The sequence below is a fragment of the Mixophyes fleayi genome, chromosome 1 (assembly GCF_038048845.1).
Source record: "Mixophyes fleayi isolate aMixFle1 chromosome 1, aMixFle1.hap1, whole genome shotgun sequence".
In the NCBI taxonomy this organism is placed as follows: Eukaryota; Metazoa; Chordata; class Amphibia; order Anura; family Limnodynastidae; genus Mixophyes; species Mixophyes fleayi.
The window spans coordinates 422,200,384-422,219,580 of record NC_134402.1 but is presented as its reverse complement, the minus strand read 5'-3'; the positions used below and the strand labels follow the sequence as shown (position 1 = coordinate 422,219,580).

Here is a 19,197-nt window from a genome sequence, read left to right as displayed (position 1 = left end):
CCTGATCTTTCGCCTGTCCCTGGATTCCGAACCTGTGCCTGTGACCTCTGACCTTGGTTTGTTCTGTGGATACGCTGTCTGCTGCCGGCACCAACCCTGCCTGAAACTCACGCTGCTGTCCGCCATAACACTCTATCCCTGGGTTCTCCTTAGCCGGTGCACAACTCTTGACCCTCTGTTAGCCTGCGGCCAAGTCTGTCCCCACCACTAGGGTCTCCAGTGAACACCAGGCTTTCGGAGTAGCCTCCGGATTTTGTTGTAGCGGCTGGAGGAGTTCCTAACATTATAACCGGCCATGAAGATTGGTGTTATACTGCCATGGACAACAGCGACTCGAATCTTTCTCCAGCCCAGGGCCTGGCTAACCAGATCCAGGCGTTTTCTCAAGTCGTACAGGGCTTATCCCAGCGTTTGGCAGCTCAAGAAGAGGCTTCCAGAAACCTGCAGCTTCAGCAAGCCCCCGCTGGCTTCCCACCAGAGCCAAAAATGAACTTGCCTGACCGGTTCTCTGGAAGCAGGTCTGCTTTCCGCAACTTCAAAGAGAGTTGCAGGTTGTACTTCCGCCTGAGACCAAGCTCCTCTGGTTCTGAACAGCAAAGGGTAGGGATCGTTATCTCTCTACTCCAGGGTGACCGTCAGTCTTGGGCCTTCTCCCTTCAACCAGTCCAGCCTTGCAGACCGTGGATGCCTTCTTCCAGGCCCTGGGGTTACTATACGATGACCCAGACAGGGTGGCCTCAGCTGAGTCTCATCTCCGGGCATTAAGGCAAGGACGTCGTTCCGCTGAAGAATATTGTGCGGAATTCCGGCGATGGTCCACCGATAGCGCCTGGAATGATCCGGCACTGCGGAGTCAATTCCGTTTGGGTCTCACCGAGCAAATTAAGGACTCCTTAGTCCAGTATCCGGTACCCGTCTCGCTGGAAGATTTGATGCAACTCATCCTTAAAATTGACCGTCGAATCAGAGAGAGGAAAACTGAACGGGAATCATCCATACCTGTTGGCTCACCACCCAGTTTTTGTGCTACCCTGCCGGATTCCCCTGAGCCCATGCAGCTGGGTGCTTACTGCCTGCCTCCAGAGGAACGCTCCAGAAGACGCTCACTAGGCCTTTGTTTGTATTGTGGCCAACCAGGTCACCTTGTACGTTCTTGTCCCAATAAGTCGGGAAACGCCAAAGCCTAAGCGCTGGCGAAGAGGTGCGCTTAGGTCTTCAAATGATCTCTTCAGAAAATTCTTTGTTAGTTCCTGGACGTCTAGCCTTCCGTGACAAATTCATGGATATGACAGCTTTCCTGGATAGTGGTGCCGCAGGTAACTTCCTGGATATATACTTGGCTCAGACGCTTGACATTCCGGATATCAAGATAGGATCAAGCATTGCAACCTGTGGGTTGGATGGTAACCCTTTGCCTGGGGGTAGAATTCTCGCAAAGACTCCAATGGTTCGGTTGTCTGTGGGAGCCCTCCATACGGAGGAACTCTCATTTTACCTAATTACCTGTCCCTCTGCTCCGTTGATTCTGGGGTATCCTTGGCTTCGCAGCCATAATCCCCTTATTGACTGGAAAAGAGGGGAAATTATCCGTTGGGAGTCCAGAGTGCTCTCGGTCTTGTTTGATCCTGCCTCTCAGAATTCTGCAGCCTAGTCCGGAATTGTTGCCTGCACCCTACCAGAATTTCAATGATGTGTTCTGTAAACAGAAGGCTGACTCTCTCCCGCCTCGAGACTATGACTACGCTATCGAGCTTGTGCCGGCTTCAAAGCTGCCCAAAGGGCGTCTGTATTCTTTGTCTGCCCCTGAAACACAAGCCATGGAACAGTACGTGGAGGAGAACCTGAATAAAGGGTTCATCCGCCCCTCCAAATCTCCTGTAGGTGCTGGGTGCTTTTTCGTGGCTAAGAAAGATGGCAGTCTGAGACCCTGCATCAACTATCGCGGGCTGAATAAGATCACAATTAAAAATATTTATCCGCTGCCCTTGATTTCTGTTCTGTTCGACCAGCTCAAGTCTGCCACCATCTTCTCTAAGATTGACCTATGGGGCGCTTATAATCTCATCCGCATCAGACAGGGAGATGAATGGAAGACGGCCTTTAATACCCTCTCTGGGCATTATGAATATTTGGTGATGCCATTTGGATTGTGTAACGCCCCGGCAGTCTTAGAAAGATCTAATCAATGACGCCTTGTGAGAATTTTTGGGTAGGACCGTGGTGGTTTATTTAGATGACATTTTAATTTACTCACAGTCCTTGTCCCAGCACCGCCAACACGTCCGTGAAGTTTTGGAGAAGTTACGTCAACACCACCTCTACGCAAAATTGGAGAAGTGAGAGTTCGAAGTCCCTAGGATGGCCTTCTTAGGCTACATCATTTCTTCAGCTGGCTTCTCCAAGGACCCCAGTAAAGTCCAAGCAATCCAAGACTGGGTTCTTCCTACTAACCTCAAGGCAATCCAATGGTTTCTGGGCTTCGCCAACTATTACCGGAGGTTTATACATTCCTTTTCCTCCTTGGTGGCTCCTATTACTGCCCTCACCCGGAAGGGCGCAGACCCAGCTAATTGGTCTGCGGAGGCGTTGGCGAGCTTTTCTGCCCTTAAAGTCGCCTTCACATCTGCACCCGTTCTCAGGCATCCAGATCCTGAACTTCCGTTCATTGTAGAAGTAGACGCCTCAGATGTAGGAGGAGGCGCCATTCTCTCTCAAAGAGATCCTCAGAGTAAAAAATTACACCCGTGTGCATATTTGTCCAGGAAATTCTTATGTGCCGAAATTAACTACGATGTTGGGAATAGGGAGTTACTGGCCATAAAGTGGGCCCTCGAAGAGTGGCGGCATTGGTTAGAAGGAGCAGCTCACATTGTTACCATCTTCACGAACCACAAAAACCTTCAGTACATCCAGACCACCAAAACTCTAAATCCTCGACAGGCCCGCTGGGCTTTGTTTTCACCCAGTTCAACTTTCTCATCACTTACCATCCAGGATCACAGAATACCAAGGCTGATTCGCTGTCTTGGAGTTTTATGGCATCCCATCCTTAGCCTCCTGACCCGCAAGCTATAATTTAATCGGCCTCCATTCATCTTGGTCTAAATTTAGGATCTTGGGGCCACACTCCGCCACTTTCAGAAAATTGCTCCAGCTCAGACACCAGCTGATAAATTGTTTGTCCCAGTGCATCTGAGAAAGTCGGCCCTCACCGAATGTCACGATAACCGCTCAGCAGGTCATCCTGGCATCTGGAAAACCATAGAAATACTTTCCCGCTGGCTTTGGTGGCCCACCTTGTCTGCTGATGCGGAGAACTATGTCCGCGCTTGCCCAGAATGTGCTAGAAACAAGTCTTCTAGGATTCGTCCTTCTGGTCTTTTCATGCCTCTACCTACCCCAGGTAAACCGTGGACCCATCTTTTGATGGATTTCATAGTCGACCTCCCACGGTCTTCTGGACATAACACCATCTGGGTAGTTGTCGACCGTTTCAGCAAAATGGCCCATTTTGTTGCATTACCCAAATTGCCGGATGCAAAACTTTTGGCCACATTGTTCATTTCACATATCTTCCGTCTTCACGGCCTCCCGGATGACATTGTTTCAGATCGAGGGTCCCAGTTCATTGCACAGTTTTGGAGGGTATTTTGCAATTCACTTGGAATCAAAGTCAGCCTGTCGTCTGCTTATAACCCTCAGTTGAATGGTCAGATGGAGAGAACTAACCAAACTCTTGAGCAATTTTTACGTATTTATGTTTCGAAGTTTCATGACAACTGGTCTTCTCTTTTGCCTTGGGCGGAGTTTGCATATAACAACTCTTGCCATTCTGCAACTGGTACAACCCCTTTCTTATGTAACTACGGTTTTCATCCAAAAGCGAATTCCCTCTCCTCTGACCATGCTACCGGGACTTTTTCCTTTACATCTCGGCTAAAGTCCATCTGGAAAAAGGTACACTCTGCTCTACGTCAAGCCTCTTGCAGGTCCAAAGTTCTCGCTGATCGTCACCATAGTCTTTGTCTATTAAAAGTGGGTGATCAAGTCTGGCTGTCCACTCGAAACATCAGGTTGAAGCAACCCTGTAAGAAGCTAGGACCTCGGTTTATCGGACCGTTCCCTATTGTAGAAAAGATCAATCAGGTGGCGTTCAGACTCCAACTTCCATCATCCCTAAAGATTCCTAGTACCTTTCACTCTTCTCTCCTGAAAAAGACGGTTCCTCCCAGCAAGTTCCATCTTCACTCTGCAATTAGACCTTGGCCTCTGCTTGTGAAAGGTGACCATGAGTTCATCAGGGAGAGAATCCTGGACTCAAGAAAAGTGCAAGGTCAGGTCCAGTTCTTAGTGCACTGGAAGGGTTACGGCCCGGGAAGAGCGATGTTGGATACCACAAAAGCATCTCCACGCTGAGAGACTCAAGAAGGAATTCTTTAAAAAATTTCCCACAAAGCCAGGATGTCGGGTTTCCTTGACCCCTCCTCAAGGGGGGGGGGAGTACTGTTAGCAGTCACGGCAGTGCCCACGGCAGTGCCCGCGGCCGCCGCGACTCTCTGGGGTCCCCTGCTGGAGTCGCTATGATGACCGGGATGTCACTTCCGGTTTCCGCGTCCCGGTTGCCTGGGCAACAACCGGGACGCTCCAGGCTCCCTGTCGCGGCGCCCGGCCAGCTGGCCAATAGGCACGCAGGGCTAGTTAGGTGATAGCCATGATTGGCTATCTAGGTGTTTAGGAGGCAGTGTTTATGGGTGGATTATTTATTATGCAACTGAACACTGCATTACTATTGGCCACCAGCAACACTATCTATTAGGCACTCCTCTGAATACTTGTAAGGGCTCTTCCCTGATTGGCTACTTGGACTATTTAAGGCAGTGAGGACTGAGCCTTACTGCCGGTTATAGCGTCCTGTTTACAGTCCTGCTGCCTGCTACTTTATCTCTGTGCTTGGTGTTTAACCTAAGATAGTTTTCCCGTGTATGACCCTTGCTTGTTTCTGGACTTTGAACCTGTGCTTCTGACCCTGACCAATTGCCTGAACCTGGATTTTGCTTCTCTGCTAGTGCCCCTGATCTTTCGCCTGTCCCTGGATTCCGAACCTATGCCTGTGACCTCTGACTTTGGTTTGTTCTGTGGATACGCTGTCTGCTGCCGGCACCAACCCTTCCTGAACCCCATGCTGCTGTCCGCCATAACACTCTATCCCTGGGTTCTCCTTAGCCGGTGCACAACTCTCGACCCTCTGTTAGCCTGCGGCCAAGTCTGTCCCCACCACTAGGGGCTCCAGTGAACACCAGGCTTTCGAAGTAGACTCCGGGTTTTGATGTGCCGGCTGGAGGAGTTCCTAACAAGGATTAGAGGTAATGGAGGAAAAATATACCATAGGTTGAAAAGCCATGGTCCTGTCAGTGCATATAGTTTGTCTGCCTATTGACACCACATTGCAAAGAACCAGTGTCTTTTTTTTAATTTTGTATCGGGAGTCGATTCTCTAATACGTCTAAAAAGTGGGAGGTATTGACTATAAAACCAATCACTTTCTAGAAGGTACTACATCAGGGGTCAGAAACCTTCTTCTGTGAGTGTGCCTGCCAAGACCTTTTCAAGCACAGGCGTGCCATATATATATATATATATATATATATACACACGCACACATTTATTTATTTTTTAGATTATTCAAAGGATAGGGCATTTAAAAAGAAACAAAACAGAAAAAAAAAGAATCTCATCTGTTATCACCATCCAGAGATGACAAAAAAGAACAGATATTTTGTGTGAAATAGGCTTCCCTGTGCAAAGGCAATCTTACCTCCTGTAAGGGGTACCTCCAATGATAGCAGTATTATATCCAGAGGTAACCCTTTCAAGAAAAAGCCCATACGATTTATTAAAGGATAATTGTGCTTACCTGCCAGTCTCCGGTTCCAATTCTCAGGTTCAGTTATGTGGAGCTGGATGCGGTTTTGCCTTTGTTTGTTTACCTCGCTTCTGATCGGCAGCTATCAACGCTGCCTACCACATTCAGGAGAGGAGAAGAAAAGGTGTGAAAAAAGGAGAAGTGGAAGACAAGGGGGGTAGTAGGTGTGGTGCAATAGGACTGTGGGTTGTGGGGGCACATAGGAAAAAAGGGGAAACAATTAGAGGGAAAAATGGAGACAGAAAAAGGCAGGGTTGCAATTCAGATGGGAGATCTGACTTACTTGGATCAGGCAACTCTTTTACAGTGCACCACAAGAGAGGCACTCACCAATAATGAGTCTGAAGGGAGGAGAAGGGAAAAAGAGGTAGAAGCAGGGACACACCCGGACACTAGACGTTGCACTGTGCTACTTGTATAAATGACCGCATCCCCCAGAGAGACCGGCAGTGGACGCTTGGAGCTCCCGAAAACAGCGTTCCCCCGCATGCCATGTCTGGCACACGTGCCAGGGGTTGCCGACTCCTGTACTAGATAAATGACAGAACTTGATTGATTGTTAGGGTCAACACCTCCACTTTTCTTTTTAGAAATTTTAGTAAATCTACCACATTATGTCTGGGTGGTTTCCCGTATTTGTCCTTTTCTGTCCTATGATTAATGCTAGAATCTTAGTGTGGGGAGCTGTAGACTGGCCAAATGAAAGGTTTATGAACTGAAAAGTGGTGACCTTGTATGTAAAACTTTACAAATCTGTGAGGAGGACATAAAGATACAAGTCTCCGAGATGTATAGGGGTCATGAAATCTCCTGGATCTATAACAGTAAGCATGCAGTTAAGAGATTCCGTACAAAATGTCATAAGACTAATGGCTCAGTTGACGAATCTAAGGTCTACTACATTCCTGGGGGTAAATGTATCAAGCTGAGAGTTTTCCGGTGGGTTTGAAAACCCAATCAGATTCTAGTTATTTATTTAGTTCATTCTACAAAATTAAAGATAGAATCTGATTGGTTGCTATAGGCAACATATCCACTTTTCAAACCCGCCAGAAAACTCTCAGCTTGATACATTTACCCCCTGAAGTCCCCATTGCTTTTCTTTGTGAGGAACAAGTGGGAATACAAACATATCCTTAACATGACCCACTGTATATGGATGGATCTTTCTCACAGAGGGCTTCTTTGAAGAACCTGGTTTTAAGCAATCCTGTTTCCTTTCCCTCCTGTCTTTTGGCAATAGGTGTAAATTGAGTCATGACAGCTTCTGGATCATGTCAGGCAGTTTTTTCTCCAAATAGATAGATCTCCTGAAATGGAAGGGTTTCACTGCATATAAGCTGAACAATGTCTGAGCCACAAGAAAGAAAGAACATCCAGAGATGCTTCACAGGGTAATCTATTCACATCTGTATGTTCTTCAGATTTTAAAAGCATTGGGTGAATATCAAGGTCCTCTCACCTCTGTCTGTTTTACCCAGCTTGTTTATTCCTCTGTGTCAAGAAACGGGGTGCTACTGGACTGAGAACTTTTATACATCACAAGTTTCTCACGGTTTAATGTACTTTTTAATCCTTGGCCCAGTCTAAGTATAAACACCAGAGCATCTGTGTATTATGTCTATTATTATTTCATGTCATTAGGTACATTTTGTCATTGCTATTACCTGCAATATTGTATGTATTAGAAATAGAAAGAGTATTGCCATATTGCGTGACAATAACAGGACAGCAGAAGTCATTTTCCTTGTGTTAGCTAAGGTCATTACCACTTGTATCAAATGTCCATTGTCATGAGGTGTGACTTAGATCTGGTTTGTAATCAGGACAATATAACAATATGAGTGACTTGACATAGCTACCTGGCAGCCCACGTTAATTAGCTAGGTCAACAGGTAATCTGAGAGGTAATTAGGTTAGAACTTCTAGATGATATGCATTGTGCCTCCACATTAATATACTGACTAAAATAGCATTGGGAAGTATCACAATTAGTGGCAAGCAGTGGGGTCACTCGGCCTGGTGTTGCAAGAACCGGCAAGGCTGCAAGCGGTTGCGGTCCAAGAGCCTTGTAGATACAGCACAGCACGGGCTACACAGCACCCAGAGGAAGCCTTTCAGAGAAGTTGCAAGAAACGTGAGCCATGAACAACTATAACTCCCTAAAACTGGATGAACTCCAGGGATTATGCCGGGAAAAGGAAATGGTCACTACCCAGGATAACTTCAGGCCACAATTAGTGGAAAAACAACTCAAATGGGACCTGTGCCTACTCGATAATGCGGGCAGGACGGAAATAGCAGAGGTCCCAGCAGTGGAAGCCAACCTCGTATATTGGTGCTGAGTGATGAGGAATTCATATGCGCAAAACTGAGGTGGATTTTATTAAGAAAAGTCAGGAGCACTTCCCAGATGTGGTGGGGGAATGGTCCAAAGGAGACTGGGATGAGCTACTATACCACCTCACTGCCTGAGGAGCAGGCGCAACTGGAACCCTCAGACATTGCCCTACTGTTTCAGGAGCAGCCAGTAAGGATTCCAGAGATTGCAGCTACAATACAGACATCCCCCACCCCATGCCAGTCAGCAGTGCACAGTGGAAGCTGTGACTATGGTCAGCTTCACCGAGAGCTGCAGCAAGTCCATGGTCGGTGGATCTGGAGAGAAGGACTTGAGCTGGTAAAAGCAGGGCTGACTGAGAAATTACCCAGCCTTGAGTATTGGGTGGCAAAGTGTAACCCACAGTCCTGGGAAAAAACAGAAAAGGGGCAGAATGAGATCCCAACCCAGCAACCTAGGACCACTGATACCACACTCGGGACAAGTCTTGAAGTGGTACTATCGATGTGGATACCAGGAGCATCTTCGACAGGAGTGTCCCAGGAAAAGAGGTCAAACAGACCATTTCCCACCCCCGGAAAAACAAACACTACCACCCTAATTTGCCAGAGGCGAGGGGGGTAAGTGCCACTTGCAATGCTGTCGCTGGCATGAGGCAAAAAACAGAATGACGCCTTTACAGGCACTTGATAACTGTATGGGTGGGTGGCAGAAAAGCCCAAGGATTTAGGGACGCTGGGGTAGCCATCACCCTGGTACCATACGGTCCGAGTTGGTGGATTCCAGAAGAATTATCCCCAACAAGTACTTTAAAGTTAGGATGGAGGATGGACGATGGCCATTGTAACAACCTGGTGGAAGTTGGAGTTATGGCGGGAATGTCCTATGAGGTCATTTTGGGCAATGATTTGGGGCAAGACATTGGGAATTATTTTGTTGGAAAAGATGCTCATAGAAAGGCGAACCCCAGGCAGAGGAAGAACATCCACCCTTACACACCAATGACAACCGGGTGTCAGCAACCTCTCTTTTCCATCTCCGGGCCTCTGAGGGTGAGTAGCTAAGACCATCCTGAGGTGAGGTTAGTCCTGGGGAAGGAGGATAAATATAGATTGCAAGAAGCCCAGTTACTAGATCCAAATATAGAAGGGATGCGGGCAGTAGCAAATGTCGTATAAGACTGGACTGGTAGATGAATGTGCTTGGTTGGACGGGTTACTCTATACGGTGTCCAGCCCAAATCATAAGAACAGCTTGGTAGTCCAACCCGAATATCGGGATCGGTTCATAGCTCAGGCCCATGGGGAAGAGGGGTACCGATCACAGAGGAAAAATTAGAACATGAGCCAGGCTCAGGCAGCAGTTTATGTGGTTAGGTTTAGCTAGGGATGTAGACCGCTACATAGCCAACTGTGTAGCCTGCAAGAATATGTTAGGGCAGGGCTTCAACAGTGACACTCAGAAGAGGGGAGAAGGCAGCATAGCAAGCAGGACATTGACCACTGTGTGATGTTACTCTCAGTTGTCAGGCCGTCCCTGCCCCAAGCGATGTCCGTTGCTAGGCCAAACTGCCTTGCATGGGGTCTCTGGCAAAGAACAGGGGCGTGTTTAGACTCTGCACCTCCTAGCTTAGCAGCGCAAATATCAGCGAGTGGCCTTCAGTCCCTGTGATTTGTGACATCAGTAGTCCATGTAGGAGATAGTGTGCAGCAGGATGCCTGCGAGAAGCCAGTCCGTAAGCAGACACAGACTGGGGAAATGAGTAACTCCAGGGCAGAAAGGGACTTGGGAAGGTGGAGGCGTAGCCAGGCAGGACTCCAGACAACCAGGGAAAAGCTATCACTAGGGATTATTATTATTATTATTAATTTTTATTTATAAGGCGCCACAAAGTATCCGTAGCGCCGTACAAGGACAAACAATGGCACAGTACAAGGTGAAACAGCACAGTACAAGTAACAGTAAGCACTATAACTCTTGGGGCTCAGGCACAGCATGAAAGAGAGGGAGGGAGGGGAAAAGTGAGTACAGGCAGGTAACTATGGCCCAAGAGGGTGGGCACGGATGACAGGTTGAGAGTCACTGAAGGGAGCGGAGAGAAGCGAGAGGAGACAGAGGGCAGAGGGACTGAGAGGAGGTGAGCTGAGTAGCTGGGGAGCGCAGTTAAAAGTGATGGAAACAGAAGGTAGGAGAGCCCTGCTCAAAGGAGCGAACAATCTAAGGGGAGGGGAAGACAGACAGACACATGGATGAGACGGAGAGACGGGAGGAAGGGGGAGAAGGGAAGAAGGGATGAGAAAGAGAGGTAGCCGACCGGTGGGAGTTTAGGCATGAGACTGGAAGGCTTTAAGGAAAAGGTGGGTTTTTAATGTTCGTTTGAAAGAGGACAGATTAGGGGAAGTTCTGATGGAGCGGGGGAGCTTGTTCCAATGGAGGGGAGCGGCGTGGGAGAAGTCTTGGATACGTGCGTGAGAGGAGGTAATCAGAGGGGAAGAGAGGCGACGATCGTTGGACGATCGCAGTGAGCGGGAGGGAGTGTGAATAGAGATAAGGTTAGAGATGTAGGGAGCAGTGGAGTTGGCGAGGGCCTTGTAAGTCAGAGTGAGGAGCTTGAAAAGGATTCTGTAGGGGAAGGGGAGCAAGTGAAGGGCTTGGTAGAGTGGGGATACAGAGGTGGAACGGCGAGAGAGGAAAATAAGCCTAGCAGCGGCGTTAAGTACAGATCTAAGGGGAGCGAGATGAGAGAGGGGGAGGCCGATAAGGAGAAGGTTGCAGTAGTCCAAGCGGGAGATAATCAGAGAGTGGACGAGAGATTTGGTGGCATCCTGGGAGAGGAAGGGCCGAATGCGGGCAATGTTGCGAAGCTGGAAACGGCAGGATTTGGCGAGAGAGTGAATGTGAGGGGCAAAGGAGAGAGAGGAGTCGAGGATGACACCTAGGCAGCGGAGTTGGGGAACAGGGGAGATAGATGAGTTGTCAACAGTGATGGAGAGGTCAGAGGGGAAGGAGGTACGAGAGGGAGGAAAGACAATGAGTTCAGTTTTAGCAAGATTGAGTTTAAGAAATCTAGAGGACATCCAGGAGGAGATGGCAGAGAGGCATGCGGATACCCTGGAAAGAAGGGAGGGAGAGAGATCAGGAGAGGAAAGGTAGAGTTGAGTGTCATCAGCATAAAGGTGGTACTTGAGGCCGAAGGAGCTGATGAGTGCACCCAGAGAAGAGGTGTATAGTGAGAATAGTAAGGGTCCAAGGACAGAGCCCTGAGGGACCCCGACTGGAAGGGAGGAAGAAGGGGAGAGAGAATCAGAGGTGGAAACAGAGAAGGAACGGTCGGCAAGGTAAGAGGTGAACCAGGAGAGGACGGTACCGGAGAGGCCAATGGACTGAAGGGTGTGAAGCAGGAGGGGGTGGTCAACGGTGTCAAAGGCCGCTGAGAGGTCGAGGAGAATCAGGAGGGAGTAGTGGCCCATGGCTTTAGCCGAGAGGAGATTGTTCGTCACTTGAGCCAGGGCAGTTTCAGTGGAATGGAGGGGGCGGAAGCCTGATTGGAGAGGATCAAGGAGGGAGTGTTCAGAGAGGTAGGTGGAGAGACGGTTGCAGACAAGTCTCTCGAGTATTTTGGAGGCAAATGGGAGAAGGGAAATGGGGAGGTAATTAGAGAGTAAAGTGGGGTCAAGATTGGGTTTCTTGAGAATCGGTGAGACGAGAGCATGTTTAAAGGCGGAGGGGAAGATGCCGGTGGAGAGGGACCGATTAAAGAGGTGAGCGAGGTGGGAGCAGGTGGAGGTGGAAAATGAGCGAAGAAGGTGAGAAGGGATGGGGTCCTGGGGGCAGGTAGAAGGGGGGGAAGAAGAAATGAGAGTGGACTTCCTCACCCGAGGTGGGGCGGAAGGAGAGAAGGAGTTGGTGGCTGGGGGGAGAGTGGAGGGGGGAGGAAGGGCGAGAGGGGGGGTGGCGGAAGAGTGGGTGGAGGAGATTTCAAGTCTGATGGCCGCGATTTTAGATGAGAAAAAGGAGGTGAAGTCAGTGGCAGATAAGGAGGAAGGGAGGGGGGGAGGTGGGGGAGACAGGAGAGTGTTAAAGGTAGCGAAGAGGCGGCGGGGGTTGGAGGACTGGGAGGAGATGAGGGATTTAAAGAAGGATTGCTTAGCGAGCGAGAGGGCAGAGCTGTAGGAGGAGATGATAAACTTGAAGTGGAGGAAATCAGCCAGGGAGCGTTCGGCAGTACGAGAGCATTTTTGGAGGAAACGGGTAAGTTTGGAGTGCCAGGGTTGGAGATTGGAGCAGCGAAGGTGGATGGGCTGGGCTGGGGCAACCGCATCAAGGGCGGAGGAGAGGGTTTGGTTATAGAGGGAGGCCGCCTGATTAGGGCAGGACAGGGTGGAAAGGGGAGAGAGGAGAGTTTCAAGAGAAGAGGATAGAATAGCAGGATCAAGGTTCTCGAGATCGCGCCTGGACCGGGTAGATTTGGGTGGGGGGAGGGGTGCAGGAGTAGAGGAGAGAGAGAATGAGAGGAGATGGTGGTCCGAGAGTGGAAAGGGGGATATGGAGGAGAAGTCGGACAGACTGCAACGGTGGGAGAAGACAAGGTCAAGGGAGTGACCAAGGCAGTGGGTAGAAGAGGAGGTCCATTGGGAGAGGCCAAGGGAGGAAGAAAGGGCAAGGAGTTTGACGGAAGCAGGGTCGGTGGGGTTGTCAATAGGGATATTGAAGTCGCCAAGGATAATGGAGGGGATGTCAGAGGAGAGGTGGTGTGGGAGCCAGGCAGCAAAGTTGTCAAGGAAAAGGGAGGAGGGCGGTATATGACAGAGACGCGGAGATGGATGGGGTAGAAGAGACGGATAGAGTGGACTTCAAAAGAGGAGAAGGAGAGGGAGGGTTCAGGAGGAATGAGTCTGAAAGTACAGGTGGAGGATAGGAGAATGCCCACTCCTCCGCCTGGGCGGTCTCCAGGTCTGGCGGAGTGGGTGAAGGAGAGGCCGCCATAGGAGAGAGCGGCAGGGGAGGCAGTGTCGGAATCGGTGAGCCAGGTTTCGGTAATGGCAAGAAGGTTAAGAGAGTTAGATAAGAAGAGGTCATGGATAGAGGGGAGTTTGTTGCGGACGGATCTAGCATTCCAGAGGGCACAGGAGAAAGGGAGGGAGGGGAGAGGGGAGATGGGGATAAGGTTGGCAAGGTTAGCGGTGCGCGGGGGAGTGCGGGGACAGGAGCGTGAAGTTGGGCGAGGTGAGAGTATGGGTATGGCAAGTGAACAGGGAGGCATGGTGAGGCATGGTAGGGATCTCAGGCAGTAGGGCTCAATTAGCTACTGGAGCAGGAGAATGAGACTTCCCGCAGAGGCTCTGGGATTTGATGCTGGCAGCTATAAGAATATAACAAAGTGCAACAAATGAACACTAGAGGCTGTGCACAGCCCAGCAGGAAATTGGTTCACCTCGCGGGGGACCGCATAAAACCTGCAGTCGTGTCTGCAGAAGAGAATGGGGCTCAAGTTTAAAAAGTGGGGGAGGAATGTCAAGAAACGGGGTGCTACTGGACTGAGAACTTTTTATTCATCATAAGTTTCTCACGGTTTAATGTACTTTTTAATCCTTGGTCCAGTCTAAGTGTATACACCATAGCATCTGTGTATTGTGTATTATTATTTCATGTTATTAGGTACATCTTGCCCTTGCAATTTTGTATGTATTAGAAATAGAAAGAATATTGCCATATTGTATGAAAATAACAGAAGTCATTTTGCTTGTGTTAGCTAAGGTAATTACCATTTGTCTCAAAATGTCCATGTCATGAGGTGTGGTTTAGATCTGACTTGTAATCAGGACAAGTCTGAATGACTTGACATAGCTAGCTGGCAGCCAACGTTAATTAGCTAGGTCAACAGGTAATCTGAGAGGTAATTAGGTTAGAACTTCTAGATGATATGCATTGTGCCTCCACAGTAATATACTGGCTGAAATAGCATTGGTAAATGTATTAATATGTATCAATATAAATGTTATTGTATCAAAATATAGCAGATTTATATTGTGTAAAGTGGCAGATACAATGTGTCAAATCTCTTGTTGTTTCACACAAGCTTGAATTGTCATTCCTTGATGTTATATTTTAACACTTTGTTTAGTGTATTCAGCTAAATAGCCAATTGAGTCAAGCCATCCCATTGTATAACAGAGGCAGCATGTCTAACAGTTAAAGTATCCACTGATACACCCCTGCTGTAAGGGGCAGGATTGAGACATTTGACCCTACTCCCTGTGTATACAACAAGAATATAGGGAGAGCAGAATGCCAAGAGAGCTATTCTAGCTTGGAGGATCCTGGTATACAGGACATCAGCGAAAATGACTCTGGGCAGGCATTGTAGTGCCGCTGTAGGAAACCCTACCAGGACAGGGTCTGTGTGAGCCAGTAAACCAGGCTGGGTGACATAGTAACTGTCTAGCTAATCGGTAGTGGTAATATTGCGTGAGGATAAGATTCTGACAGAGACCGAGATTATTATTTTGGAGCGCTGACTGCAAGAGGTTGCTGGAGGGTACATGCTACCATTTACCCTGTATCTCGTGAACGTCTTGTGGTGTTGTGCTGTCGTAATAAAGCCTTATTTTGGATATATTCTGGTCTACCGGGGGCGAGTTGAATATAACAGAGGGTAACTCCCATCCTAGCTAAGGGTCGTATCCTCACACTGTTTGTCTCCAACTGTAAAGTGCTATGGAATATGTTGGCGCTATATAAATGTTGATGATGATGATAATGCTATCCTGCATGTCTGTCTCTAAGGTACTGCTACAAATCCAGCTCTAGGTTCAGAGGCTGTAGCAATGGCTCACTTTAGAGCTGCAACCTGTGGCAACATGTAGTTTGATATATTTCCCTATTTTCCGGTCCATAGGAACCTTTAGTAGACCTCCATTCTCCAGACAAATAGTGGTCTTATGGGACAACACTGAAATTCCTGCATCAATCTTTGGTACGGCCTATTAAGCCATAAGCCGAGTGCAGTGTAAACAGTGAAGCAAACAGGGACTGTTTCGAACCCTGTCACATATTTATCAAGAATATAAAAAAGCACACACATGCATACTTTATATTTGCAACAGTGTACACACACACACCCATTCCAGAACCCACTCTCTTCCTTTACAGAGTCAGAAAACAGGACAAGAGTACATAATTTAAGTTATCTTGTTTAATGGATTTGAGGGCGATGGTATGTTACATTTATAAAACAGCTGTAAAATTAACTCAATGCTAGCGGAATTTCCACAAAAAATAAGTCCGGGCCACTTTCACTTCAGTTAATCATTATGATCTAGCACAGTGATGGCTAACCTGTGACACTCCAGGTGTTGTGAAACTACAAGCCCCAGAATGCTTTGCCAGTAGATAACTAGATGATAACTGGCAAAGCATGCTGGGGCTTGTAGTCTCACAACACCTGGAGTGTCACAGGTTAGCCATCACTGTGCTAGCACATGAACCTGTATCACTTCAAAAGAAAATTTCTAATGTTATACCCAAAGCCAGGGTGAATGTGTGCTATTCTGAAACAAACTGGAAGATGACCGACAGACATGACAAATTAGGCAGAAAATGTGCTGTCAGCTAATGAGATCTGTACATAAGAATCCATCTTCTGAAATAACAAATCCTGTTTAATGATATCCAATTATGGAAGATATTGGCAAGAATTGGAAGATAAATGCCTTCATATAGGAACCAGAGAGAGGCAGCCATTCTGAGGGTGAACCAACATCCATGAGACCATAACCTTTTAGTTCACTAGGAACAGGCGCCATCAATGTACCACTTTGTGTACTAGGAACGTCAATGTGACACAAACAGGCTGCACTCTCACTTATTTTACGTCAACCCACACAATGGCTGTCCCTACTGTGTGCACATGCACACATTCTACCTTAATAATACGTTTCCCCATTCCATAATTCACACATTTCCAATCCATGGCTGTTGCAAGAAAACTACCTGAGTTTTTGAAAAATTGTGAGCAAACAGTCGGCCACATTAAGGAGCTCTTCAGCACAACCGAAACAATAATTTACATGCTGTGCCTATGTCCTGCTCCAGCTGTTCACACCTCATCTCAGAGAACAATCATCAGTCCCAGATTTTCAGGGGAGCCTCTTATTGAAAACATATCTATATTCCATATGATTCATTTCAGCTCAGTTATGTTACTGTTACTAAGGCAGCTAGTGAGGTCAGAAATGTTTTATACCTGTGGATATTGAAAACAACATCACTGCTTCCACATCAGATATCCCTAACATGACCCACTCTATATGGATGGATCTTTCTCAAAAATCAAAATGAGGTGAATGGATTAGTTCAACATCAAGCCATTTACAGACACAATAGTGACACCCGGATTAGTGGTTAATGCTGACAATGCCATATGATAGATGATTGTTCTAATTTGTCTCATAATATTAGGACAATAAATTTTCCTTCTAGATTCTATAATGTTACATCTGTATATTACAAATAGTTTGTGCTGCTAGCGTCTCCCTTTACTATGCAGTCTTCTGCTCATCTCTACAGAGGTCCTATAGTTACATGGTATACATACATAATAAAGAACAGTCCATGTCTTCCATTATTTATATACATGTCACAAACCCAAACTGTTTTGAGAATTTCACAGAAAGCTACTAAATTACAATGCACAAAAATAATACTTTCATGCTACTTGATTTGTACAAATGGACCAAACGCTTCACTTTTTTTCCCAACAATGTACCACACTGGTACTTTCAGAACATAATATATTAGTATAAGAAGTGGGATGCATGAACGTTTTTGTGACAGTTTACTGGCAGCTTTAACATTTATGTGCATGTTCTAATGCTCTGATTGGCTGTAGTGTTTAGATTTCTGAATACTGTAATGAGCTGCTTGACTGCACATTTTTATTGCCCTGTAAATGTTAGAATGCTCCAATTGGTGAAAGGTGTCTATTAGCCTTGTAAACATTCTAATGCTCTGATTGGCTACAGGTTTGTCTATTCTGAGAACGCTTATATTGTCAACAGCATTGATAAATGTGTGTCAGTCGGGACACATTTGACACCATAATTGGCTGGAAATGTTACATTATAATATAGACACTTTAGGATAAAATACTTAAAATAATTGGAATTATTAGACAGGAGCATGTGTGAAGTATATGGTCATTGAAAATTAATGAGTTCACCTAAAATTTGCGTTGGTTTTTAAATGAACACCTGTTTGTTCATGATGATGGTTTATTGCAACATTATTTAACACATGGTGTACCGTAAAAAAACATTTTAACAGGGAAATTGTTTCACATCTTCATAACTCCTGGAATACAGCTTTTTGTAGTCCTGTGAAAGTTCTAGTGATCCAGTTGGCTACATGTTCATCTAGCCCTGTGAAAATTTGAATGTTCTGATTGGTTACAGTTCGGTACTAGTTCTCTGTATGTTCTAAGAAACTAATTAGCTGAATTGTCTAGACCTGAGAATATTTAAATGTTGCAATTGGCTACAATTCTAGCCCAGTTAACATTCTAGCGCACCAACTGGCTACAGATTGGTTATTGCTCCTCACGCACCTATGTGGTCAACAAGAGACCCAAAAAAGCAGGTAACCTTCTGATCATGTTCATCTTGCGTCACTGAATATTTTATTACTGGAACCACTTCAGTTTGATAAAATGCATAATTCATTGAAATAGGAAAGGCTAACAAAGTAATGACTCTAAACTTCACATTATCAAAATTTCAATGCATTGTAGTTGTTAATAACTTGCTGTTAAGAAATGCTGTATACTAGAATTAATTAGAAATATATAAAACATTAATTGCTTTCATGTACAATGTTCTTCTGTTGAACAGGTTCATGCAAAAACTGGCACCAAGGATTTCTAATACCAGATCCCATTTTCTGTTTCAGTCATGTAATACCGGTCTTAGTTTAATGTGAATAAGTTCTATCAGAAAAACTGGGCCGTACTCAAAAATTGTCAACACTGTCCGGTAGAGTGCTTGGATAAGAACCACGGAGAGCCTCTATTGGAGGGCATCCCGCACTCTGGACTGCAGAGCATCACAGGTCTTCTTGGCATCCCCTAACAGCATAGAAGTGTTGGGCTTGTAGAAGATGGGATTGTCAACAGCTGCGTATCCAACGCCAAGGGATCGCTTCATTACAATAACCTACAAATAAGACGCGAGCGTTAATTATATCCAGAGGCAACAACAATATACAACCGTCAGATTAGATCAGTACATGGTGGAGAGGCACAGTAAAATAGTAATGACTTAGTAAAGCTGTGTGAGGGCATGTACAAGCTAATAAGCTAAATTCACCCGAAGATGGATATCCCCTGCAATAGGCATTTTGTGCATTGTAATATGAAGAATTGGAAAACCACTTTCTAAGACATAACACCTCAATTTAGGGAAACACATAATTACTCAAAAAAGGGAACATTTTAGTTCTCTATATTTGCCAGAAACAGAAATGATGAATGGGATTATAGGATACGGTGGTATCTAGGAGGGTGTGTGTAGCCAAGGTCTGTACCTGCTTAGATTTCCACACTTCCAGGACGGGCATTCCAGCAATAATGGAATTGGGGTCTTCTTGAGCTGCAGAGTTAACCGTGTCATTGGCACCAATCACAAGGACCAGATCAGTTTCTAGGTAAACCAGAAAAAGGAATCAGCATGTTCAGTTGTATCTCGACAGTGCTTAGCACAGAGTTTAACCCTGATGTTGTTACTCCACACAGGATAGTTATCCCAAGGCTCCAAGTGACCCATATGCCCCATTCTTTCCCTTCCAAATGTGTTAAAAACTAAATAAACACATTTCAAGTCTGGACTGATTGAAAACTGAAGTGCAGCAATAGCCCAATAGCCTCAATGCTAATGATTGA

General features: G+C 46.5%; 2 protein-coding genes across 3 annotated transcripts in view; one reads left to right on the top strand and one right to left on the bottom strand.

Moving 5' to 3' along the window:
* Positions 1 to 19,197, top strand: part of PAIP1 (poly(A) binding protein interacting protein 1) — a 239,709-nt gene that overhangs the window by 63,935 nt on the left and 156,577 nt on the right. The gene's annotated exons all lie outside the window — the stretch shown is intronic.
* The window catches only part of NNT (nicotinamide nucleotide transhydrogenase), a 77,053-nt gene continuing 73,300 nt past the window's right edge, over positions 15,445 to 19,197 (bottom strand). Inside the window, exons 21-22 of the mRNA XM_075183762.1 lie at positions 18,843 to 18,958; positions 15,445 to 18,472 (exon numbers count right to left, since the gene is read on the bottom strand). Of these exons, the coding sequence (XP_075039863.1) occupies positions 18,326 to 18,472; positions 18,843 to 18,958 (263 nt within the window). The 3' untranslated portion in view covers positions 15,445 to 18,325. The remainder of the gene's footprint in view (positions 18,473 to 18,842; positions 18,959 to 19,197) is intronic.